Source organism: Lynx canadensis, chromosome D2, assembly GCF_007474595.2.
Source record: "Lynx canadensis isolate LIC74 chromosome D2, mLynCan4.pri.v2, whole genome shotgun sequence".
NCBI classification, from domain to species: domain Eukaryota; kingdom Metazoa; phylum Chordata; class Mammalia; order Carnivora; family Felidae; genus Lynx; species Lynx canadensis.
The window spans coordinates 8,908,796-8,928,119 of NC_044313.2; the positions used below are offsets into that span (position 1 = coordinate 8,908,796).

Genomic DNA, 19,324 nt, shown 5'->3' on the forward strand with positions numbered 1-19,324 from the left:
CTCTCCCTCTCTCTTCCCCTCCCCTGCCCTCTCTCTCTCTCTCTCTCTTTTTCCTTCAAAATAAACATTTTTTAAAACTTTTTTTTTAGGGGCGCCTGGGTGGTGCAGTCGGTTAAGCGTCCGACTTCAGCCAGGTCACGATCTCGCCGTCCGTGAGTTCGAGCCCCGCGTCAGGCTCTGGGCTGATGGCTCAGAGCCTGGAGCCTGTTTCCGATTCTGTGTCTCCCTCTCTCTCTGTCCCTCCCCCGTTCATGCTCTGTCTCTCTGTCCCAAAAATAAATAAACGTTGAAAAAAAAAAAAATTAAAAAAAAAAAAAAAAACTTTTTTTTTAGATTTTTCTAAATACATTTTCAGTTCCTACCTAGGCTAGTAACTTAGAATTGAATCGATCAATAGAATTGCCAACTATAACAAATGTTTCTCTGATCCAAAAAATAAAGATTTAACAGGAATATAAAGCAGTCATGTCTGTACGTTAATACTTCACATGCATTTCTCCAAATGCTGACAGAGTGAAACGTCTGTCTGCCCTGAAGCTGAAGTGATTTACACGTGTACAACTTTAACAACAGTTTTGGAGAAAACACAGATGCCCTTCTTCCCAAATTTGAAAAATGATTTCCCGGTGCCTAATTTATGGAGACTGGAAAGATAAAACACAAAAGATCAATCCCAAGAATCATGACTAAGGCCTTGAACAGAATACTTCAATGCCATGGAGGTTTACTTCCACAAAAAGGCACGATAGTTTAGACTTTTATGCCAGCGACAAGGGGGAGAGGCCCGTCCCTGTGGACGTCAGTATTCTGTGTCAATGCACTTTGCGATGGTGTTGAGCTGGATATTTGAAGCTCCTTCGTATATTGTGCCTTAAATAAAAAGGGAGCAAAAAAAAAAAAAAAATTAGTTGTGCACCCATAACTACGTGTCTACATTAAGACATAGCTTGGGGCGCCTGGGTGGCGCAGTCGGTTAAGCGTCAGACTTCAGCCAGGTCACGATCTCGCGGTCCGTGAGTTCGAGCCCCGCGTCAGGCTCTGGGCTGATGGCTCGGAGCCTGGAGCCTGTTTCCGATTCTGTGTCTCCCTCTCTCTCTGCCCCTCCCCCATTCATGCTCTGTCTCTCTCTGTCCCAAAAATAAATAAACGTTGAAAAAAAAAAAATTAAAAAAAAAAAAAAAAGACATAGCTTCTACACATTACCTCTGTATATTTGCTATAAAACTGTCACTAGTGATATCATTCAATATCCCCTGAATATGGTACTATATGACAAAGTCATTTTGCCTAAGAGATGAAAATATTCCATTTGGAAATTGGATTCTGATTCCAGAATCAGTAGTAAACGGTTGAAGTTCACCGTTCCTAATTTATCAACGCATGAGCCTGGATTGTCACTCTGAAACAGGCAGCTTTCAAAGCTCCTTGTTTTGGTCTTCCTGCCTGGTAGTGGAGCGTCAGACGGCTCAGGCTTGATGGGGTGCTAGGCTTCTGAAATCAGAACTTAGCTTCAAAGAACGGCATTAAACGAATCAAACGTAGTAACATTTTTGGTAAGAGAAAAATGACAAGTCAGTTTGGTTGCAGTTTTGCGAAAAGGCTCCGTTGAGGCGTTTATAAAGGCAACTTGATGTCTTAAAAAATATAAATCCATCCTTCTTCTTGAAGGAAGAGGTGGGGGAGAAAAGCCCAGCCCCAGAAAAGAAGAGAGCCAATAAACACAATAGTGAAGAGATTACAATTGCCTTTGCCTAAGTACGGTAATATAAAACCAAACATATACAGCAGGCCACACAGCTACAGAGGCAAATAAAAGAAAACAAAATAAAACGTAAAAAAATCTACCTACCAACTTTTGCATCTCGGAAGTATTTTTCCACAGGGAAATCTTTGGTGTAGCCGACTCCTCCCATCCACTCGATACACTTACTGGTTGTGAGGCCTGCAATCTGCCAAAACCAAGCAGCAAATAATATGCTGAAACCGCGTAACTCATGCACCATAAACACTCCTGCGGAATATTTTAGTAACGTGGAGCCACTGCTGTCCGCCGATCGGAGTTACTTTGTAGGATCGCATTGTCTCTTCAGCCCCATTCTCTACGCCATTTTTGGCAACTCGTATTTATTCACAAAATTCCTATTTTCTTAAGAACATTAGGGTATCGTTCAGACACCTATGCACACCGACAGGTATCGTTACTCAGCAAATATATACACAAAGGGTCTTCTTTGCATCACGCACTCCGCCAGCCACTGGGTAAACGATGGTTGGGGGCTCTTTTGGTTCCCACATCAAACCAACAATTACAGAAAGTGATCAACTCTACGAGGCAAGGAGAACTGGCTAGGGAAGCTGATGTGATGTAGAAGGAGAACAGTGTGAAGAAATTACAGCTTCGCTGAGGCCCAAAGGATGAGTGAGGGGACATGTCAAGTTGAGGAACGTGTGGGAGGGCTTCAAGGGGCGAACGGGTTTATCGACCTCAAGGACCTGAGGGGAAGTGGGCTGGGGTCAGGGCAAGCTGCGAAGAGAATGGAGAGGCAGGCGGGCCTCCTGAGGGCAAGCATGTTTAATACTGTAATGGCCCCCCAATCTGTCTGCATGCTAATCCCCACAAACTAATGTTTGTTACCTTACATGACCACTGGGACCCACAGATGTGGTTAAGTTAAGGGCTTTGAGAGGGAGATGGTTCCGGACTGCCTGGGTGGGCCCAATGGCATCACAAGGGTCCTCATAAGGGAAAGACAGAGGCAGGACGGCTCGAGCCAGATTTGAACACGCTACCGCTGGCTTTGAAGATGGAGGACGGGGCCACAGGTCACGGAATGTGAGCAGCCTCTAGAAGCGGGAAGAGTGAGGAAATGGATTCTCCCAGAGCTTCCGAAAGGCAGTTTTGCTGACACTTTTGATTTTATCCCAGTGATACTCACTTTAGACTTGTGACCTCCAAAGCCATGACATAATAAAACTGCAGTGTTTTAGGCCACTACATTTTTGGTCATTTGTTAAAAGCGGCAATAGGAAATGAATACAAGCACTGTTCCATTTGCCGTGAGAAGCCACGAAGGTTAAGCTGGAATGGCACGGCCTCGTGAACACTAAGAAAAGGGAAGAGGGGACTGGAGGAAGCGACAAGGACCAAGGGAGCAGTCGGAAGATGAGTGGAGGCGTCTGGTGAAGAAATCACCCGGCTTGTTCAATAGGGGGCAGCAGAAAGGGAGGGAAATATACAAATGCAAGAAATACTCGGGGCACAATCCTCAGCACCTGGATGATGGGCTCAAGGTGGAGACGACGGGGAAGGGGGTGGTGAGATGACGCTCAGGCATCTGACTGGTGCGATGGGTTGGGCAGGTGAAGTGGAAATTGGATCTATTAGTCTGGAACCCAGAAGGGAGGTTGAGGCAGAAGATTAAATTTGGGGGCTAAGACGTTAAGTGGCTACCGGAAGCTATGGAATGAATAAGGCATACTGCCGAGGATGGGCCGTAGCAGCCAGTGACCGGGCAAAGTTCTCCAGCCAGTGTCCAATGGGTTAAACAGAGAAGGCAGAAGTATCAACAGAAAGCATTAAATTAAAGCAGAAACAATCTCTTCTTGTGTTTTTATTTCACATGAGCTCCCATGGCATTCACCTGGCCCCAACTGGAAGCCACGGGTGTGATGCCATCGTTCAGACTGAGGCTCACCCAGGGATTTATGGTGGGTGTTCTACCTGAACTGGGCCACTCGGTTTCCACAGAAGAGCCTGTAAAGACATCAAGACCTCATAGAATTGAGCACTTTCCTACGCAAGGTTTGCAAGTGTGCTTTTCTGTTGCAGGAACTGGAAAGTCTACGTTATTTTACTTGAAAAACAAACCAATTATCAACACTCCTAAGTGGAAAGGTTAATACTTTTAAGTAACGGGGAGGGGAAGGTGAATTACGTTTTGTCTTACCTCTGATGCATAGTATTTGGCCATGGATGCTTCTTTTATGAATGACTTTCCACCTTCTAAAAGCCTAGCAGTGTTGTATACTAGCAATCTTGCAGCCTCCAGCTGGGTGGCCACCTGAGCCACTTGGTGTTGGAGCCCCTGTAATATTTAGGCCCAAGTTAGAGAATTAGGACTCATGAAAACACCGCTTATCCTCAAAGTCTTGCCTGGACATGGAGTGCTGACACACTGAAAATGTGCACCCCCCGCAAAGGAATTTACGTTCATTTTGTAGAAATACTTTAAAATCTCCAATCTAAAAAATAATAATTAAAATATGCAATCTAAAATGAAATACATTACTTCTCAGACAACTTTCAAAATTCATGTAATTATAAATGTCAAGACTTAAGAAATCATCACAAAATGAGGCTTAAAAATTTGACTGTTAGGGCGCCTGGGTGGCTCAGTCGGTTGAGCGTCCGATGTCAGCTCAGGTCATGATCTCGCAGTTCGTGGGTTCGAGCCCCGCATCGGGCTCTGTGCTGACAGCTCACAGCCTGGAGCCTGCTCCAGATTCTGTGTCTCCCTCTCTCTCTGCCCGCCCCCACCCCCCCACTCACGCTCTGTCTCGTTCTCTCAAAAACAAATCAATGTTAAAAAAAATTAAAAACAAAATTTGACTGTTACATTTAATAACTTAAGCCCATTGCATGATCAAAATTAAGCTTAAACTAAATCCCAGCCAAGCAAAAGTGTGAACATATTTTTCATCTGCTTGAATTCATAAAATTTTGATTCTGCATATAGCCTCGGTGCATTAAAAAGATGCTGTTAGGGGGAACCTGGGTGGCTCAGTGGGTTGAGCATCCTACTTCAGCTCAGGTCATGATCTTGTGGTTTGTGAGTTTGAGCCCCGAGTGGGGCTCGCCGCTATTAGCCTGTCAGTGCAGAGCCCGCTTCAGATCCTCTGTCGCCCTCTCTCTGCCCTCTCCTGCTTGCGCTCTCCCAACAATAAATAAATAAATAAATTTTTTTTAATAAATCAGTAAATCAGTAAATAAATACATAAATAAATAGATGCTGTTAGTTGCAAAGCAGTGAAAGAACAGTTGAAGCTCCCATTTTCTCTAAGTATCTTTATTAAAGTACCTCTATGGCAATATTCATGAGCAGGTACCAGTTTCTTTAGGGTTATAGACAACAGAAGACTAATTAAAAAAACAAAACAAAATAAAACACCCTGAAGAAATCACTACCACTTCAAATTTTAGAGGATGGAGGGGCACACACTCAATGTTAGTCAATAAAAGGAGTGAGTCAGTGAGTGAGAATATGAGTATTAGCAGTTTATAGTTATAAACTATATCCTGGAAATATGGACATGGGTATGTCTATCACGAACAGAAATTTCTCATGCCCAATATCTCTGTCTGCCCAGATATGCACTAAGCACCTACTATATGCCAGGCACTGGGCTGAGCACTAAAGATGTCGCACTGAACATGGCAGTCAGAGTTCCTTGTGCTTATTACTTATATAGCCCAGCAAGGAGAACAGTTAAAAACATCTATCGAAAATACCCGATAGATTCTCCTTCTCTTTCTGTAATATTTGGTATGCACAAAAAAATCTGTTACATGTGTGTAGCTTATAAAGCATCATGATAAATTGAACACTCGCTAACCTATGTGTACAGCAATTATCATCCTCCTTTTAATTTATCTTTACTTTATGGCATCTTTTGAGGAAAAGAAATTTGGTAGCCAAATTCACCATTATTATTATCTTTTACAATTGGTCTTTTGGGGCCTTGTTTACAAAATAATTTCCCTACCATGAGATCATAAAGATATTCTCTATTTTCTCCTAAAACTTAAAAAAAAATTTTTTTTAACGTTTATTTATTTTTGAGAGAGAGAGAGAGACAGTGCAAGCAGGGGAGGAGCAGAGAGAGAGGGAGATACAGATTCTGAAGCAGGCTCCAAGCTCTGAGCTGTCAGCACAGAGCCTGACATGGGGCTTGAACCCACAACTGTGAGATCATGACCTGAACCCAAGTCGGAAACTTAACCGACTGAGCCACACAGGCGCCCCTAAAATTTTATTTTTTATGTTATATCTTTAGTATATCAGAAATCTATTTTCCATGTACGGTGTGAGGTAGGGATCCAGTCTCATTTTTTTTTTTCCACAAGGAAAGAATAGCCCCACTCAGTGATCTGCAATACCACTACTATCCTACATCAGGTTTCCATATGTGCCTAAGTCTATTTCTGGCCTTTCTTTTTTGTTCCATCAGTCAATGTGTCTATTTCTATGCCAATATCACTATTCTAGAAATAGTTTATGGCTTGTTATGTGGAATGCAGATTCTAATTATTTTTGAAAAGCACATTCGGTTCAATTAAACCAACAGTTGCCATCTAGGTTGTCCACTCCAATGACCACATCAGGTGCCAGGAGAGGCATAAAGCTGATGCCGGCAATGTCTCTTGCCCTACAAGAACTAACGATTGCTGAATACCGGTTCCCTGACTACACTGTGAACACAGGGCCTGACATGGAGAACATATTCAATGAATCTATCCTGAACACACAACTGAGAGAAGTGAGGATGAAGGGGCCTCATCTTTACCCAAGGAGCTTGTAGTCTGGACAAGACAAAGATGTGAATGATCACATGCAAAGCAAAACACAAACCATTCTAATGAGATTAAAGCAGTTAGAGAAAACTCTACCTTTAACCAAAGCATCAGATATACGTGGATAGATGTATAAAAATATATTATAAAATAATTATATATAATAAATAATGTTTTTCAAGATCAAATTTCCAAAAGCGTTTTCCAAAAGTGTTTCTAAGTGTGTTCTAATGCCACAAGAGGCATCTCTGGAAGTGCCACGATTATACCAATTAGTACACCTGACCCCGTATCCCTCCCTTACCAACTCCACAGACACAAAAATAGTTTCTGGCGTACCGAGATCTCCCTCAAATTGTCTCGTATTCTGTCCCTTTCCTTGCCATCTGTGTGGTAGCTGGTCCGAGAGAGTTCGCTAGTATAATAACATGCAAGTCAGACCAGAAGCCAAGACAGAATCTGACACATTACTAGCTGTATGTCCTTGGGAACTCAATCTCCAGATGCTTCAGCTTCCCACGTGTAAGACGCCACGACAGCACAGGCTGTGGGGGGCCCTGGCCAGGACTGACATGCTCACTCAGACTTTCCAGGCCAGAACTGACTGTGCCTCATATTTCCATGCACGTGCAATCTGTGTGTGCCCACGTAACGACAAATAATTACTACAGCACCTGAAGACAACGCATCACAACAGAACTGGTAATGGAATAAGAAATTGTCCTTGGGGCCTGCTTACAAGAAGGTTTTGTGAACATGTAAAGCAATTTTTTGGGATTTTTAGGTCAAGTGCTTAAGCGAGCTTGGTAAAGCTGTCACTCCAGGCGTTCCCGAACCCGGCAAGGCCTCAACATGGACCGGAAGATGCCACCGTCACCAACGGTCCCCTTAGCTGGGGAGCTCCGAGAAGCCACATCATTAGACCAGGCCCCTATTTCCCAATACGCTTGGCTGAGAACATCTCGTTTGTACCCACTGCAGCACACTGTACCTTCTACAAGAAAGAAGGGTCAAGGTGTCGTCTTTTGAGGATTACCACATGGCTCTGACCTGCGCAGGGGATTCCTAACAAGTGTTACCGTTTACTGAGCGCTCGTTAGACTCAGGCAATGTGCTGAATACTCTACACATCTAGCGGATGCGAAGTCACCCTGAAGTCACCCTAGTATCATCTTTAGAGAGGAGTCATGCCACAGGCGGGCCTCAAGGATTGTTGTTCTGCCCTTGGAGAAGGTCAAGGCATTCACAGGTGTGCTCCCTGAGACCTATTCCTTCCTCCTCTCCACCTCTCCCATTAAAATCCCCCCGAGGGGACGCCCTCCACAGCTTTATGACACAGCTCTTCATTAATAGGAAACCACGACAGTATAGCTGGCTAGAAAGAGGCTGAGAATTACGTACCTGAAAATCGAATATCCTTTTGCCAAATTGTATCCTTTCCTTTATATATGGGATAGTGTGGTCAAAGCAGCCTTGAGCCAATCCCAGCATCTGTTTAAAAAAAAAAAAAAAAAAAAGAGCAGAATTTCTTATTTTGTTGTAAGTTTAACACTTTTAATTATTTAGGGTATAAATCCCTTTTACAAGCAAATTGAACAGCTGGGGTAGGGGAAGGACTGGCGAGGTGTGTGTTAACACCTTCACCCACTGCATTTGTAGAAGTTAATTTCCGGTAACTGGGAGAAGATTCGAGAGATTTCACATACATATGAGTCTACTGAATTCTTGCAGGGTAAATCCTACGGCTTGGCTGTGCTTGTACAACCAGGTTACTTCTAAGGAAGCTTCTCCTCTAAGCTGTGATTCTCCAGGCATAAAGCAAGCCACAGAAATTTTGCTCGGAACTGGCCTCAAAGACTAGAGCAGCTCCCTCTGGTCCTTCTAGAAGGCAAGCATGGAAGGTCACTTCCTAACCTTCTATCTTCCTGTCCGTTCTGCGTACCATCAGGATTAATAAGGGCTTCAGGGGAAAGGGCACTAGAACATAAAAGAGCAGTGTTTTCCAACCCTGGAGGCATATCAAGATCATTTGTGGGGACTTGATTAAAAAAGAAAAAAGCGACATGAGGGTCTAACAACTGAATCTAAATCTTGAGAATGGAGGGGGTGAGTGGCCTAGGCATCAGCGTTTAAAAAAATTTTTTTTAACGTTTATTTATTTTTGAGAGAGAGAGACAGAGCACGAGTGGGGGAAGGGCAGAGAAGAGAGACACTCACAGAATCCGAAGCAGGCTCCAGGCTGTCAGCACAGAGCCCGATTCGGGGCTTGAACTCACGAACTGGGAGATCATGAACTGAGCTGAAATCGGCCGTTTAACCGACTGAGCCACCCAGGTGCCCCGGCATCAGCGTTTTAAAACCTTAATGGTTCACTGCAGGGCTAAAGCGAGAGCACCTGGTGAAAACATGGATTTAGGCACTTGAACAAATCAGGACGTGGTGACAATCTTAGCTGAACTGTCCCATTGCTAACTAAGCTCTGTATCGAACTATTCAAGCTTAGAAGTGGTTTCCAAATTTCAACATCAGGTAGCCACTTAAGCCACCATCTACTTATGCCAAACTATGTGGGTTTTAGAAAAAGGAAACAGGGGTGCCTGGGTGGCTCAGTTGGTCTAAGTGTCCGACTTCAGCTTTAGGTCATGATCTCACGGTTCATGGGTTCAAGCCCCATGTCAGGTTCTGTGCCGACAGCTCAGACCCTGGAGCTTCCTTTGGATTCTGTGTCTCTCTCTCTCTCTCTCTCTCTCTGCCCCTCCCTGCTCGCACTCTGTCTCTCTCTCTCAAAAATAAACATTTAAAAAAAAAATAGAAAAAGGAAACAAATATCAATAGCAAAAGCTTTGTGGGAAATGCCCATAGACTTATTAATATTTCATTAGTGTTCACATTTTCCTTTAGCCTTTTATTTTGAATTTTCTGGAGAACAGAATATTGTGCTAAAAATTAAAGGATCTCCCCCCCCCCCGCCAAAAAAAAAACCCCAAATTTTAGTGAGGCAGCGACCCAACGCATTTTTGGCTGAGTCAAGATGATGTCATCAAACTTTTTTTTTTTATTTAAACTTGATTTAGCCAACTGTCACCAAACCCTTAGGACTAAAATTCACAGCATGTTAATAATATCCTACATTGATGTGAAAATTAAAATCACTGGCTGTCAATCACAATAGGCTTTTCATCTCTGTACAATGTTTTCACTATCATTACTGAAAAACTAAATAGTCCTCGGCTGCAGTTTTGAGGACTGATGCCTTCAGGTCTCTGTCAGATGTGACTCTTGCTCTAAAAGGCATTCACAATGCTAGCCAAGAAACAATAACTACCTGACCTTAACTTTTAATTAGGTTATAAGATAACTCAGAGTAATTAGACTAAAGCCCAGGCTGTGTATTTTAATGCCAGAACATCTATATTATTTATATGTCTGAGAACAAGGAGATTCAGACTACGGTTTTTAACACCATATCTGATGAAGCTGAATCACAGAAAAACATTAAGAACAACAGATATGCCAATTCTCTCATTATCTAGCTTTGTGGGAAACACGGGTTAAGTTTTAATCTAAGAATATTTTGTCAGCAAATTAACAGCAACACAAAAACCCCTAGGGTAATAGCATGACATTTACTATTCCAATAGCTAATACATGTAACATCTTCAAAACCTAAAAGCTGTCAGTTTGTAAATTTTGGATATTCACTGACTAAATGAATTCTACAAATTCTGTAAATATATTCTACAAAATGATATATTTTTTAAAAGGTTTTATTTTTAAGTAATCTCTACACCCAGCATGGGGCTCAAACTCACGACCCCGAGATCAAGAGTCACATGCTCTACCAACTGAGCCAGCCACGTGTCCCCCAAACGACATTTATAATAAAACCCAAGACTTTATTCATGTTGCTAATCAAGAAAATAACTGAGGGGTGCCTGGGTGGCTCAGTCGGTTAAGCGTCCGACTTCAGCTCAGGTCGTGATCTCGCGGTCCGTGAGTTCGGGTCCCACGTCGGGCTCTGTGCTGACAGCTCAGAGCCTGGAGCCTGCTTCTGATTCTGTGTCTCCCTCTCTCTGACCCTCCCCGGTTCATGCTCTGTCTCTCTCTGTCTCAAAAATAAATAAAGGTTAAAAAAAATAATAAAAAGAAAATAAAAAAAAAGAAAATAACTGGTATCACTTCACAGAAAAATGTAATATGCATTACAAAGGGCAAATTTGATAAAAAAAAAATGGAATAGTTCTCATCTTATATATCCTATTTTATTGTGGTTATTTTATTTCAAGCGCTACACACAAAAAATTGCCAGATTTTCACATGCACAACACTAGGCAACAAATTTTTCATTATTTATAGATTAGAGGGGCACGTGGGTGGCTTGGTCGGTTGAACGTCTGACTTTAGCTCAGGTCATGTCTCACGGTTTGAGGGTTCAACCCCACATCAGGCTCTGGGCTGACAGCTCAGAGCCTGGAGCCTGCTTCAGATTCTGTGTGTCCCTCTCTCTCTGCCCCTCCTCCACTCACACTCTGTCTACTTCTCTCAAAAATAAACAGTAAAAAAAAGATATTATAGATTAGAGATGTTTACTACACAGACTGTTATGTATTCTTAATTTAAAAAATTTCTTCTAGCATGAACCTCAAAAATTGAAAAGATTTTTTAAAAAATGCATTTAATTTACAATATATTTGAGAAGTGATTGATGCAGGTATCAGATAATACTTAACATTCTCAAAGCAGAAAAAGTGTCACCACTAAGCCATTGTTTGGCTCTCAGGGCATTACATAATTGACCAAAAGTGGGATTTTCAAGCTGGTGGTCAGACGCCATTCTCCCACCTCACGGAAGGGAAGGGCGCCATCTTGTGTTCACACGCTTCCAAATATTCATCAGTTTTACTGCATTTTTCTCTTTCTACGTTTAATCGACCCACACTGTGCGAGAGTCAAACGAAATGGCCACAATGTGACTAACCTGTGCAGCAATTCCTATTCTGCCTTCATTAAGACTCCCTATGGCATACTTATAGCCGTGTCCAATTTGTCCCAGGATGTTGGTTTCTGGAACCTGAAGGGAAAAATGTAGTTATTTCTCCATTTAATTTTACAGAGTTCATTTTGATTATATAGTTTTACATGCACAATACTCCCAATTCGCGTCATAGGACTCCAGCCCAGGACTTAGCAAATTCCAAGGAAACTGTCAGCTACACCCGTCTCTCCCTCTGCACCTCTTCCCACACACGGGCTCTGGGAGACACAGGACTCAAGTCTGTGCTGTTTGCTACTGCGTCCTCTAGCGTCTAGCCCAGGCGTGTGTGAAACAAATGAATGGGTCTAGAGAAAGGGTAATCTCATACAATTCCTGAATCCCAAATGAGATTTGGGATTTTTATCTGTATGCTATGGGATGAGATACAACATTTTAGAGATCACAGAAAATAGGCAAGTGGTTTCCTAAATCAAGGGTGTGAAACCTTTCTTCTGCCAAGACTATTATTCCCATAAAAATCAACTGAGGTTGTGTGCACACAGATGCATGTGTATACCAGGGAGGGCAAAAAGGAGAGAAGAAATAAAGTGTTTATTCATCATTAAAAAAAAAATCTAGGGGCGCCTGGGTGGCGCAGTCGGTTAAGCGTCCGACTTCAGCCAGGTCACGATCTCGCCGTCCGTGAGTTTGAGCCCCGCGTCAGGCTCTGGGCTGATGGCTCGGAGCCTGGAGCCTGTTTCCGATTCTGTGTCTCCCTCTCTCTCTGCCCCTCCCCCGTTCATGCTCTGTCTCTCTCTGTCCCAAAAATAAATTAAAAAAACGTTGAAAAAAAAAAAATTAAAAAAAAAAAAAATCTAGACTAGGAACAATAAAACAAGACACTTAGCTTTATAACCCTGGGGGAGGAAGTGGGCAGAACAGAGGAAGAAAGGGCAAGTGGGAAAGAAGCCAGTCCGGGGGAATTAGTGAGGCTGAAACATCTATCTGTACAGTCACCCCGTGGGCACACACAACACATGCTCACTCATGAACAGAAAAATCGAGTTGCAATAGGAGTGGTAAAAAACCCGTCACAACCTGCTCCACCTGAGTCAAGTTCTAACTAAGCATTCTGGCAATCTTCTCTTCCTCGGTTGGAACAGATTCCACTCAACGGTGGGGCGACGCCAGGTCGGTTCCCAGGCTCGCCGAGTAACATCCCCACCTTGTGGCCTTTAGTATATCCAACACCACACACCTGTCTCGGAATGCAAGTTTATAAAGTATACATGGCTCACAAGCATATAAATTAAAAAGTATAAATGGGTGCGGGGGGCGGGGGGGGGGGGGAGACGCCTGGGTGGCTCGGGCGGTTAAGTATCCGACCTCAGCTCAGGTCATGATCTCACAGTTTGTGAGTATAAGCAGCGAGGAGCCTGCTTTGGATTCTCTCTCTCCCTCCCTCTCTGCCCCTCTTCTGTGTGCACACATGCTCTCTCTCTCAAAAATAAGTAAACAACAACAAAAATTTGTTTAAGTATAAATGGGATTAATCTTCAGCATTGGCTCTGAGGCCAGCTGCTGGGGAGAAGCTTCCATCCTTTGCCTAAACTCTCGTGAAAAGTACATTTAGGGGGCGCCCCAGTGGCTCAGTTGGTTAAGCGTCCGACTCCTGTTTCGGCTCAGGTCATTATCTCATGGTTCATGGGTTCCAGCCCCACATCAGGCTCTGCACTGCCAGTGTGGAGCCTGCTGGGGATTCTCTCTCTCCCTCTCTCTCTGCCCCTCCCCCACTCGCTTGCATGCACACTCTCTCCCTCCAAATAAATAAATAAACTTAAAAAAAATAAAAATACTTATTTAAAAAATAAGTACATTTAGTCACAGTCTCACCTAAGAACATCATCCCAGTTTTACAAAATACTCTCCTATGCACACTCAACATTGTGACGCTTTTCTTGCACGTCGATAATTCCGTGCAAAGCGTATTTCACACCAGTCTTTCACTGGAAATTCTAAGACACCCACCTTGACGTTTTCAAACGTTAACGGGCAGGTGGAAGAAGCTCTCAACCCCATTTTGTTTTCTGCTTTCCCTATGTGAAGGCCTTCAGTATCGCGATCTACTAAGAAGCAGGTAATTCCTTTATACCCCTAAAAAGAAGATTTAAAATGCAAATAAAAAATGTTATTGCCACACTCGAACTGGGAAGATCCCTTGTTTCCAACAGTTGAAAGTTACCAGAAAATTAAAACTGAACTTTAGCATTAAATAGTAATGGGCTCAGGGGCAACTGGGTGGCTCAGCTGGTTATGCATCTGACTCTTGGTTTTGGCTCAGGTCATGATCTCATGGTTGGTGGGATCGAGCCCTGCATTGGCCTGACTGCACAGAGCCTGCTTGGGATTGTCTCTTTCTCTCTCTCTCTCTCTGCCCTTCCTCCACTTGTGTTCTCTCTCTCTCTCTCTCTTTCTGGCTCTCTCTCTCAAAATAAATTATCATTAAAATTTTTTTTTTAAATATTAATGGACTCAGAATTACAACATGTGCATTAGGACACAAGAAGTTCTGGAAAGCACTAGATTCAGAGTTAAGAATGCTACAGGTTCTCTGACTTTTTCAAAAGCCATTATGGCTAGCAAAATTAAGATATGCTAAGGTACTGTGTGATCACGAGAATTTCCATGTTTTAAATTTAATTTTATTAAATACTTTAAAGTTTCAAAATTTAATTCGATTGTTAGGTCAGAGAAAGGACAAAAGATAAAATGTATTGACTTTTTTGCCCTGTATCTATTTTCTAACTACACAAAATATTCTTAAAAACAAATGTACTAAGTCAGTACTTACATTCACCATTACATAGAAATTCTGGAATCCTACAGAATGGAAGATTAGCTTCCTATATAACATACTAGGTGGCAATTAATAAATAGTCCTCCATGTAAGTAATAATCACATCAACTGTATTTATTCAGGAAGATCAGTAAATAAGAGGATGAAAAGAAATCAACTGTCCTAACATTTTAGTCCTGAGGAGAAGGAAGGATTTCAGACAAAGTTGTAAAAAGGAAATGCACGCAGGCAAGAGATAGAAAGAGAAAAGGTGGGGCGGGGGAGGGAAGCAATTTTGCTTCCAAACTTACAAGGTCAGAATTTATGTTCGCCATCACCAGGAAGAGCCCCGCACACTCAGCACTGGTGATCCACATCTTTGACCCATTGATGACATAATAATTTCCCTTTTTATCAGCTCTGGTCTTCAAAGCAAATGCATCGCTACCTGCTCCAGCTTCTGAAAGGCAGAAACTTCCTATCTACATATGCAAGCAAAAAAAATTCCAAGTTAATAACTGTATACGTATTCAGTATAACAAGTACGGTAAAGCAAACATTTGTCAACGAAAGCTTTAGCCACTTTTAAAAGCCTGTACTTATCAAAATAATAATGGTATCTTCACGTTATTATTTTCTAAAATACACCTTACTGGGGTGCCTAGGTGGCTCAGTCAGTTGAGCGTTGGGACTGCAGCTCAGGTCATGATCTCACGGCTCCGGGTTTGAGCCCTGTGTCGGGCTCTGTGCTGACAGCTCAGAGCCTGGAGCCTGCTTTCGATTCTGTGTCTCCCTCTCTCTGCCCCTACCCCACTCATGCTCTGTCCCTCTCTCTCTCAGAAGTAAATGAACACTAAAAAAATTTTTTTTAAACATAAAATATACCCTACTATTTGTCGAAGACAGATTTAAAGACTTAAGCACGTATATTCAATGTTAAATTGAATGAAATTGGTCCTAATAACTGCAGTTTTCTAGACATCTCACCATAAATTAAACTACCAACAAAAGTATTACGAAAATATAATTGGGGCCGAAAAAAAATTTTTTTTTCTGTGATGATTATTCTCTGAATTGCTGAGCAGAAATGAGAGGTAGAATAGATTTTTCTAATAGCATTAATTTATGGAGCACTGCTTGACTGACGAATGGTGCTGCGCTGTGGTCTTGGATAGGGGTCAACATTGCAGCTGAAGATGTCCTAAGTTTGGAAGAGATCAGATTCATTTCAACAAGTATCAACTCACTTTCTCTGTCACCAGCTTGGTCAAATAGGTAGCCTTTTGCTCTTCTGTTCCATGTTTTCTAATCAGTTTGTTAATGATGGTGTTCTGGAGGTCACACACCAAAGCCACAGATGCATCAACTTTGGCTAATTCCTCTATCGCTAGGATAGAGGAAAAAAAGGAAGCTCCTGTTCCTCCATATTTTGTTTCAACTTCAATACCCATCAACTAAAGGAAGAACAAAGAAACAGATTAAGAAAGTCAGTTTCTATATGGGAAAGTTTCTTGCAAGAACAAGTTCAAAACCAAAGTTTAACTATATAAGTTCCTAATTTTAAAATCGCATATTTCATTTTACTTTGGTATGGCTACTTCACTACGTTGTAAGTTACAAAAACTATAAAACTATATGTAACTATATAAATTTGAAAAGGATGTAGTTATACACTAGAACTATCATTTGCTTCCTTATGGAATCTAAAACACAAAAATTGGTGAAATGCTCTGAAGGATAATGGAATGGAATAATGAGAAAGTCTCGCACACTAAGGAGACGGAGGAAGGCAGTGGGTCACAATCTCTTCTGGTCAGCCGCCTCCACCTTGACTCATTCAGCCAAGATAATGACTGAATGACCATTCCTCCTGGGGGCACTGTGGCAAGTCCGGACGGTTAGTGGACATCTGGTGGTCTCTTCCTGAACCACAACAGACAAGGCAGAGGAGCCTGGTGAACATGACCAGATTCTGGCCAAGGCTTTCCAGTGACCATCTGACTGTTCAGCAGCTACTCCTAAGTCTGGAACATGAAATGTCCCCAGCCCCCTACTTCTAAGTATTCTCATTTCAGAAAGAGAACGTGTGTACGTGTAAATCAAGACCCAGAGCTGTTCACAGGTAAAAGGGTAATACTGCTCCTTTCCATTCTGCGCAGACACTTCTGGAACGCTGCAGCAGGCTGCAGTCTGGGTTCCGGCTGCTATGTTTAAGCTGACGGGAAGCTTAGCGGATGGGCAGGTAGAAGCACGAAGGGGGGAGACTGAGACGGTGAGAACTACAAATGATGTTCTACCAGGGAAAACTGAAGGATTCGGGCGTGCCTGAAGTCTGAGGAAGGCGTGATAACTCATCTGATTGTAATACCTTAGAGCTGTCAGAGACACTGCTTCTCCAAAAAAGTCACCGATTTTCCCTACTGTAAAGTACTTCCCTACAAGTACTGGAAATACCGTACTTGTCAGCTATTACGGCAGGTGACCACAGCACGGGGACGAGAGGAGGCTGAGAATAGCCGGTGCAGGATGTGTGCAGCCAAGCAGAGCCTCCAGGTGGCGCTCCACCTAAGGAAGAGCAGGCCCTGAGGCCGCAGCGAACCCAGCCAGCGAGAACTCTCTGGTGGGGAGAGTGGAGCCCAAAGTGTGGAGCAAACACTAAGTAAGACTCCTCAGAGCAGCCTAGAGGTTCTGCAGACGGTGGAGACGAAGCCTGCGCAAAAAACTGGATTCACAGACGCTATCTGACCCGCTGGGACTCCAGAGAAGATTCCATTTTCCCAGACGTTTCACTGCTTTAAAGAAAGGTGGAAAAATCACTACTATGTATGGTATTAAAAAGCTGGTCTCTTTAAAACCGGGAAGAAGCAAAACTATTTAGGTTCGGCGAGAAAGGCTATCTTTCAAACAGGATCAACACACCAGATTCTAGCCAATGGCTCTGAATAGGAGCTACTAGTTCTGGGATATCCCTAGTATTCAAAATGAAAAATGAATTACTGCTTCACGCCTACGGAGAGGGAGAGATGACGAGCGAGTGCAGTGATTGTGAAAATGTTCTCCTTGGAGCCCCCATGCTGATAAACCCACAGCCTAAACAATTCTACCTTTTTTTTTCCCCCCAAGTTTATTCATTTTTGAGAGAGAGAGACGAGATGGAGTGTGAGTGGGGGAGAGGCAGAGAGCAAGAGGGAGACACAGAACCCGAGGCAGGCTCCAGGCTCCGAGCTGTCAGCACAGAGCCCGACGCAGGGCTCGAACTCACAAACTGCGAGATCGTGACCTGAGCTGAAGTCGGAAGCTCAACTGACTGAGCCACCCAGGCGCCCCAAAACAATTCTACTTTTATCTGCTCTGTATCCTGGGCTTCCATCAAAGGACTACGTGACTTGAAATCTGGAAATCGGTTTCCCTGGTTAATGTGGAATTCAGAGGTCACCTGAACTTCTAAGTTTACCATGTACAGACAGAGGGATTCAGGTAGAATATACACTTGACTATGAAGTTTCACTAACTAAAGTTGGCTTCTTAATCCTGGGCATTACCGAGCTGGAAGATTCTTTGTCACGCAGCTGTCCTGTACACAGTACGATGTTTAGCAGCATCCCTGGCCTCTATCCCACCAGTTGTCAGTGGCACCCCTAGCTGTGGCAACCAAAAACGTCTCCAGACACTGCCAAATATCTCTTGAGGGACAAAACGGCCTCTAGTTGAATACCACAGGTCCAAAGAAATCACTCTCACTTGCTTCTAAGCCCTTTACTTAAGAAGTACAGGATTTCCAATTTCAAATGTCAAATCAATTAAAAGAAAATCTTTAACTAGGACCTCAATCTAAAAGAGAACATACAGGGGCGCCTAGATGGCTCGGTCGGTTAAGCATCCGACTCTGGATTTCGGCTCAGGTCACGATTGTGTCACGGTCATGAGATTGGGCCCCACGTCGGGCTCTCTGTGTGCTGACAGAGATTCTTGGGATTCTCTCTCTCCCTCTCTCTCCTCTCCTTCTCCAATCATGCTCTCTAATAAATAAACATTTAAAAATAAATGCATGAGTGAATGAGAACACAGATAATCCTGACTAGGAAATGAAGACTTCGTTATGCCATCATTAAAGTCCCTAAATTTAAAAGCATGCCTACATTTGAATGCCGGAAAGTACAGTATTTTTAAAGTTTGAAATGGGAAGAATTACAAAGTATGTACCCCTTGCTGAAATAATCCTTGTATTACTGATTCCTCCATTTTTGAATTTTCATCCATCGTTGAAACCAGAGGAGCAATCTGTTCCTGGGCAAATTTTTTAACTGTAGGGGAAAAAAAAACCAATACTGATAACGTCTTTATTCTATTTAATATAGCAGGTTTTACTGTTTTCAAAAACATGTTTTAAATTCATGGGAAAAAAATTGCATTCACAAATTGAGGTGCACACATCCCCCAGGCACATCACGGAATTTCACACCAGGGACCCAACTGGTGACCAGAGGGGTCCGGAGTTGAAAGTGAGCCGTCTACTCACCCGTGTTCTTAATCATCATCTCCTCCTCTGTAAACATCTGCAGAGGGGCGCAGGATGGCCCATGATCCGTTACACCGAGCAGAGCTGCTGACTGGGAAGATTTCAGGACACGGGGAGGAGTTTTCCAAGAAGACAGGCAAGTTGGGACATGTCTTCTTAGCTGTAGGAACGGTCCCCCCCGTGGAACCGGGAACACACACATACAAGGTAAAGAAAAGTATCTGAACATCAGTTTCTTCGGGAATGACTTTATAACCCACTCTCCTCTCTTGCGTCACCAAAGAAGGGGAACGTGAGCTGGCGCATTTTAAAATTCACAGTCTTGGGGGGCGCCTGGGTGGCGCAGTCGGTTAAGCGTCCGACTTCAGCCAGGTCACGATCTCGCGGTCCGGGAGTTCGAGCCCCGCGTCGGGCTCTGGGCTG

At 43.1% G+C, this 19,324-nt stretch overlaps 1 protein-coding gene across 1 annotated transcript in view; it reads right to left on the reverse strand.

Moving 5' to 3' along the window:
• Positions 1–316: 316 nt before the first annotated feature.
• Positions 317–19,324, reverse strand: part of ACADSB (acyl-CoA dehydrogenase short/branched chain) — a 37,696-nt gene continuing 18,688 nt past the window's right edge. Inside the window, exons 2-11 of the mRNA XM_030334283.1 lie at positions 18,902–19,061; positions 18,586–18,686; positions 15,630–15,836; positions 14,694–14,864; positions 13,575–13,700; positions 11,550–11,642; positions 7,973–8,062; positions 3,948–4,085; positions 1,850–1,949; positions 317–870 (exon numbers count right to left, since the gene is read on the reverse strand). Coding sequence (XP_030190143.1) covers positions 800–870; positions 1,850–1,949; positions 3,948–4,085; positions 7,973–8,062; positions 11,550–11,642; positions 13,575–13,700; positions 14,694–14,864; positions 15,630–15,836; positions 18,586–18,686; positions 18,902–19,061 — 1,257 coding nt within the window. The 3' untranslated portion in view covers positions 317–799. The remainder of the gene's footprint in view (positions 871–1,849; positions 1,950–3,947; positions 4,086–7,972; positions 8,063–11,549; positions 11,643–13,574; positions 13,701–14,693; positions 14,865–15,629; positions 15,837–18,585; positions 18,687–18,901; positions 19,062–19,324) is intronic.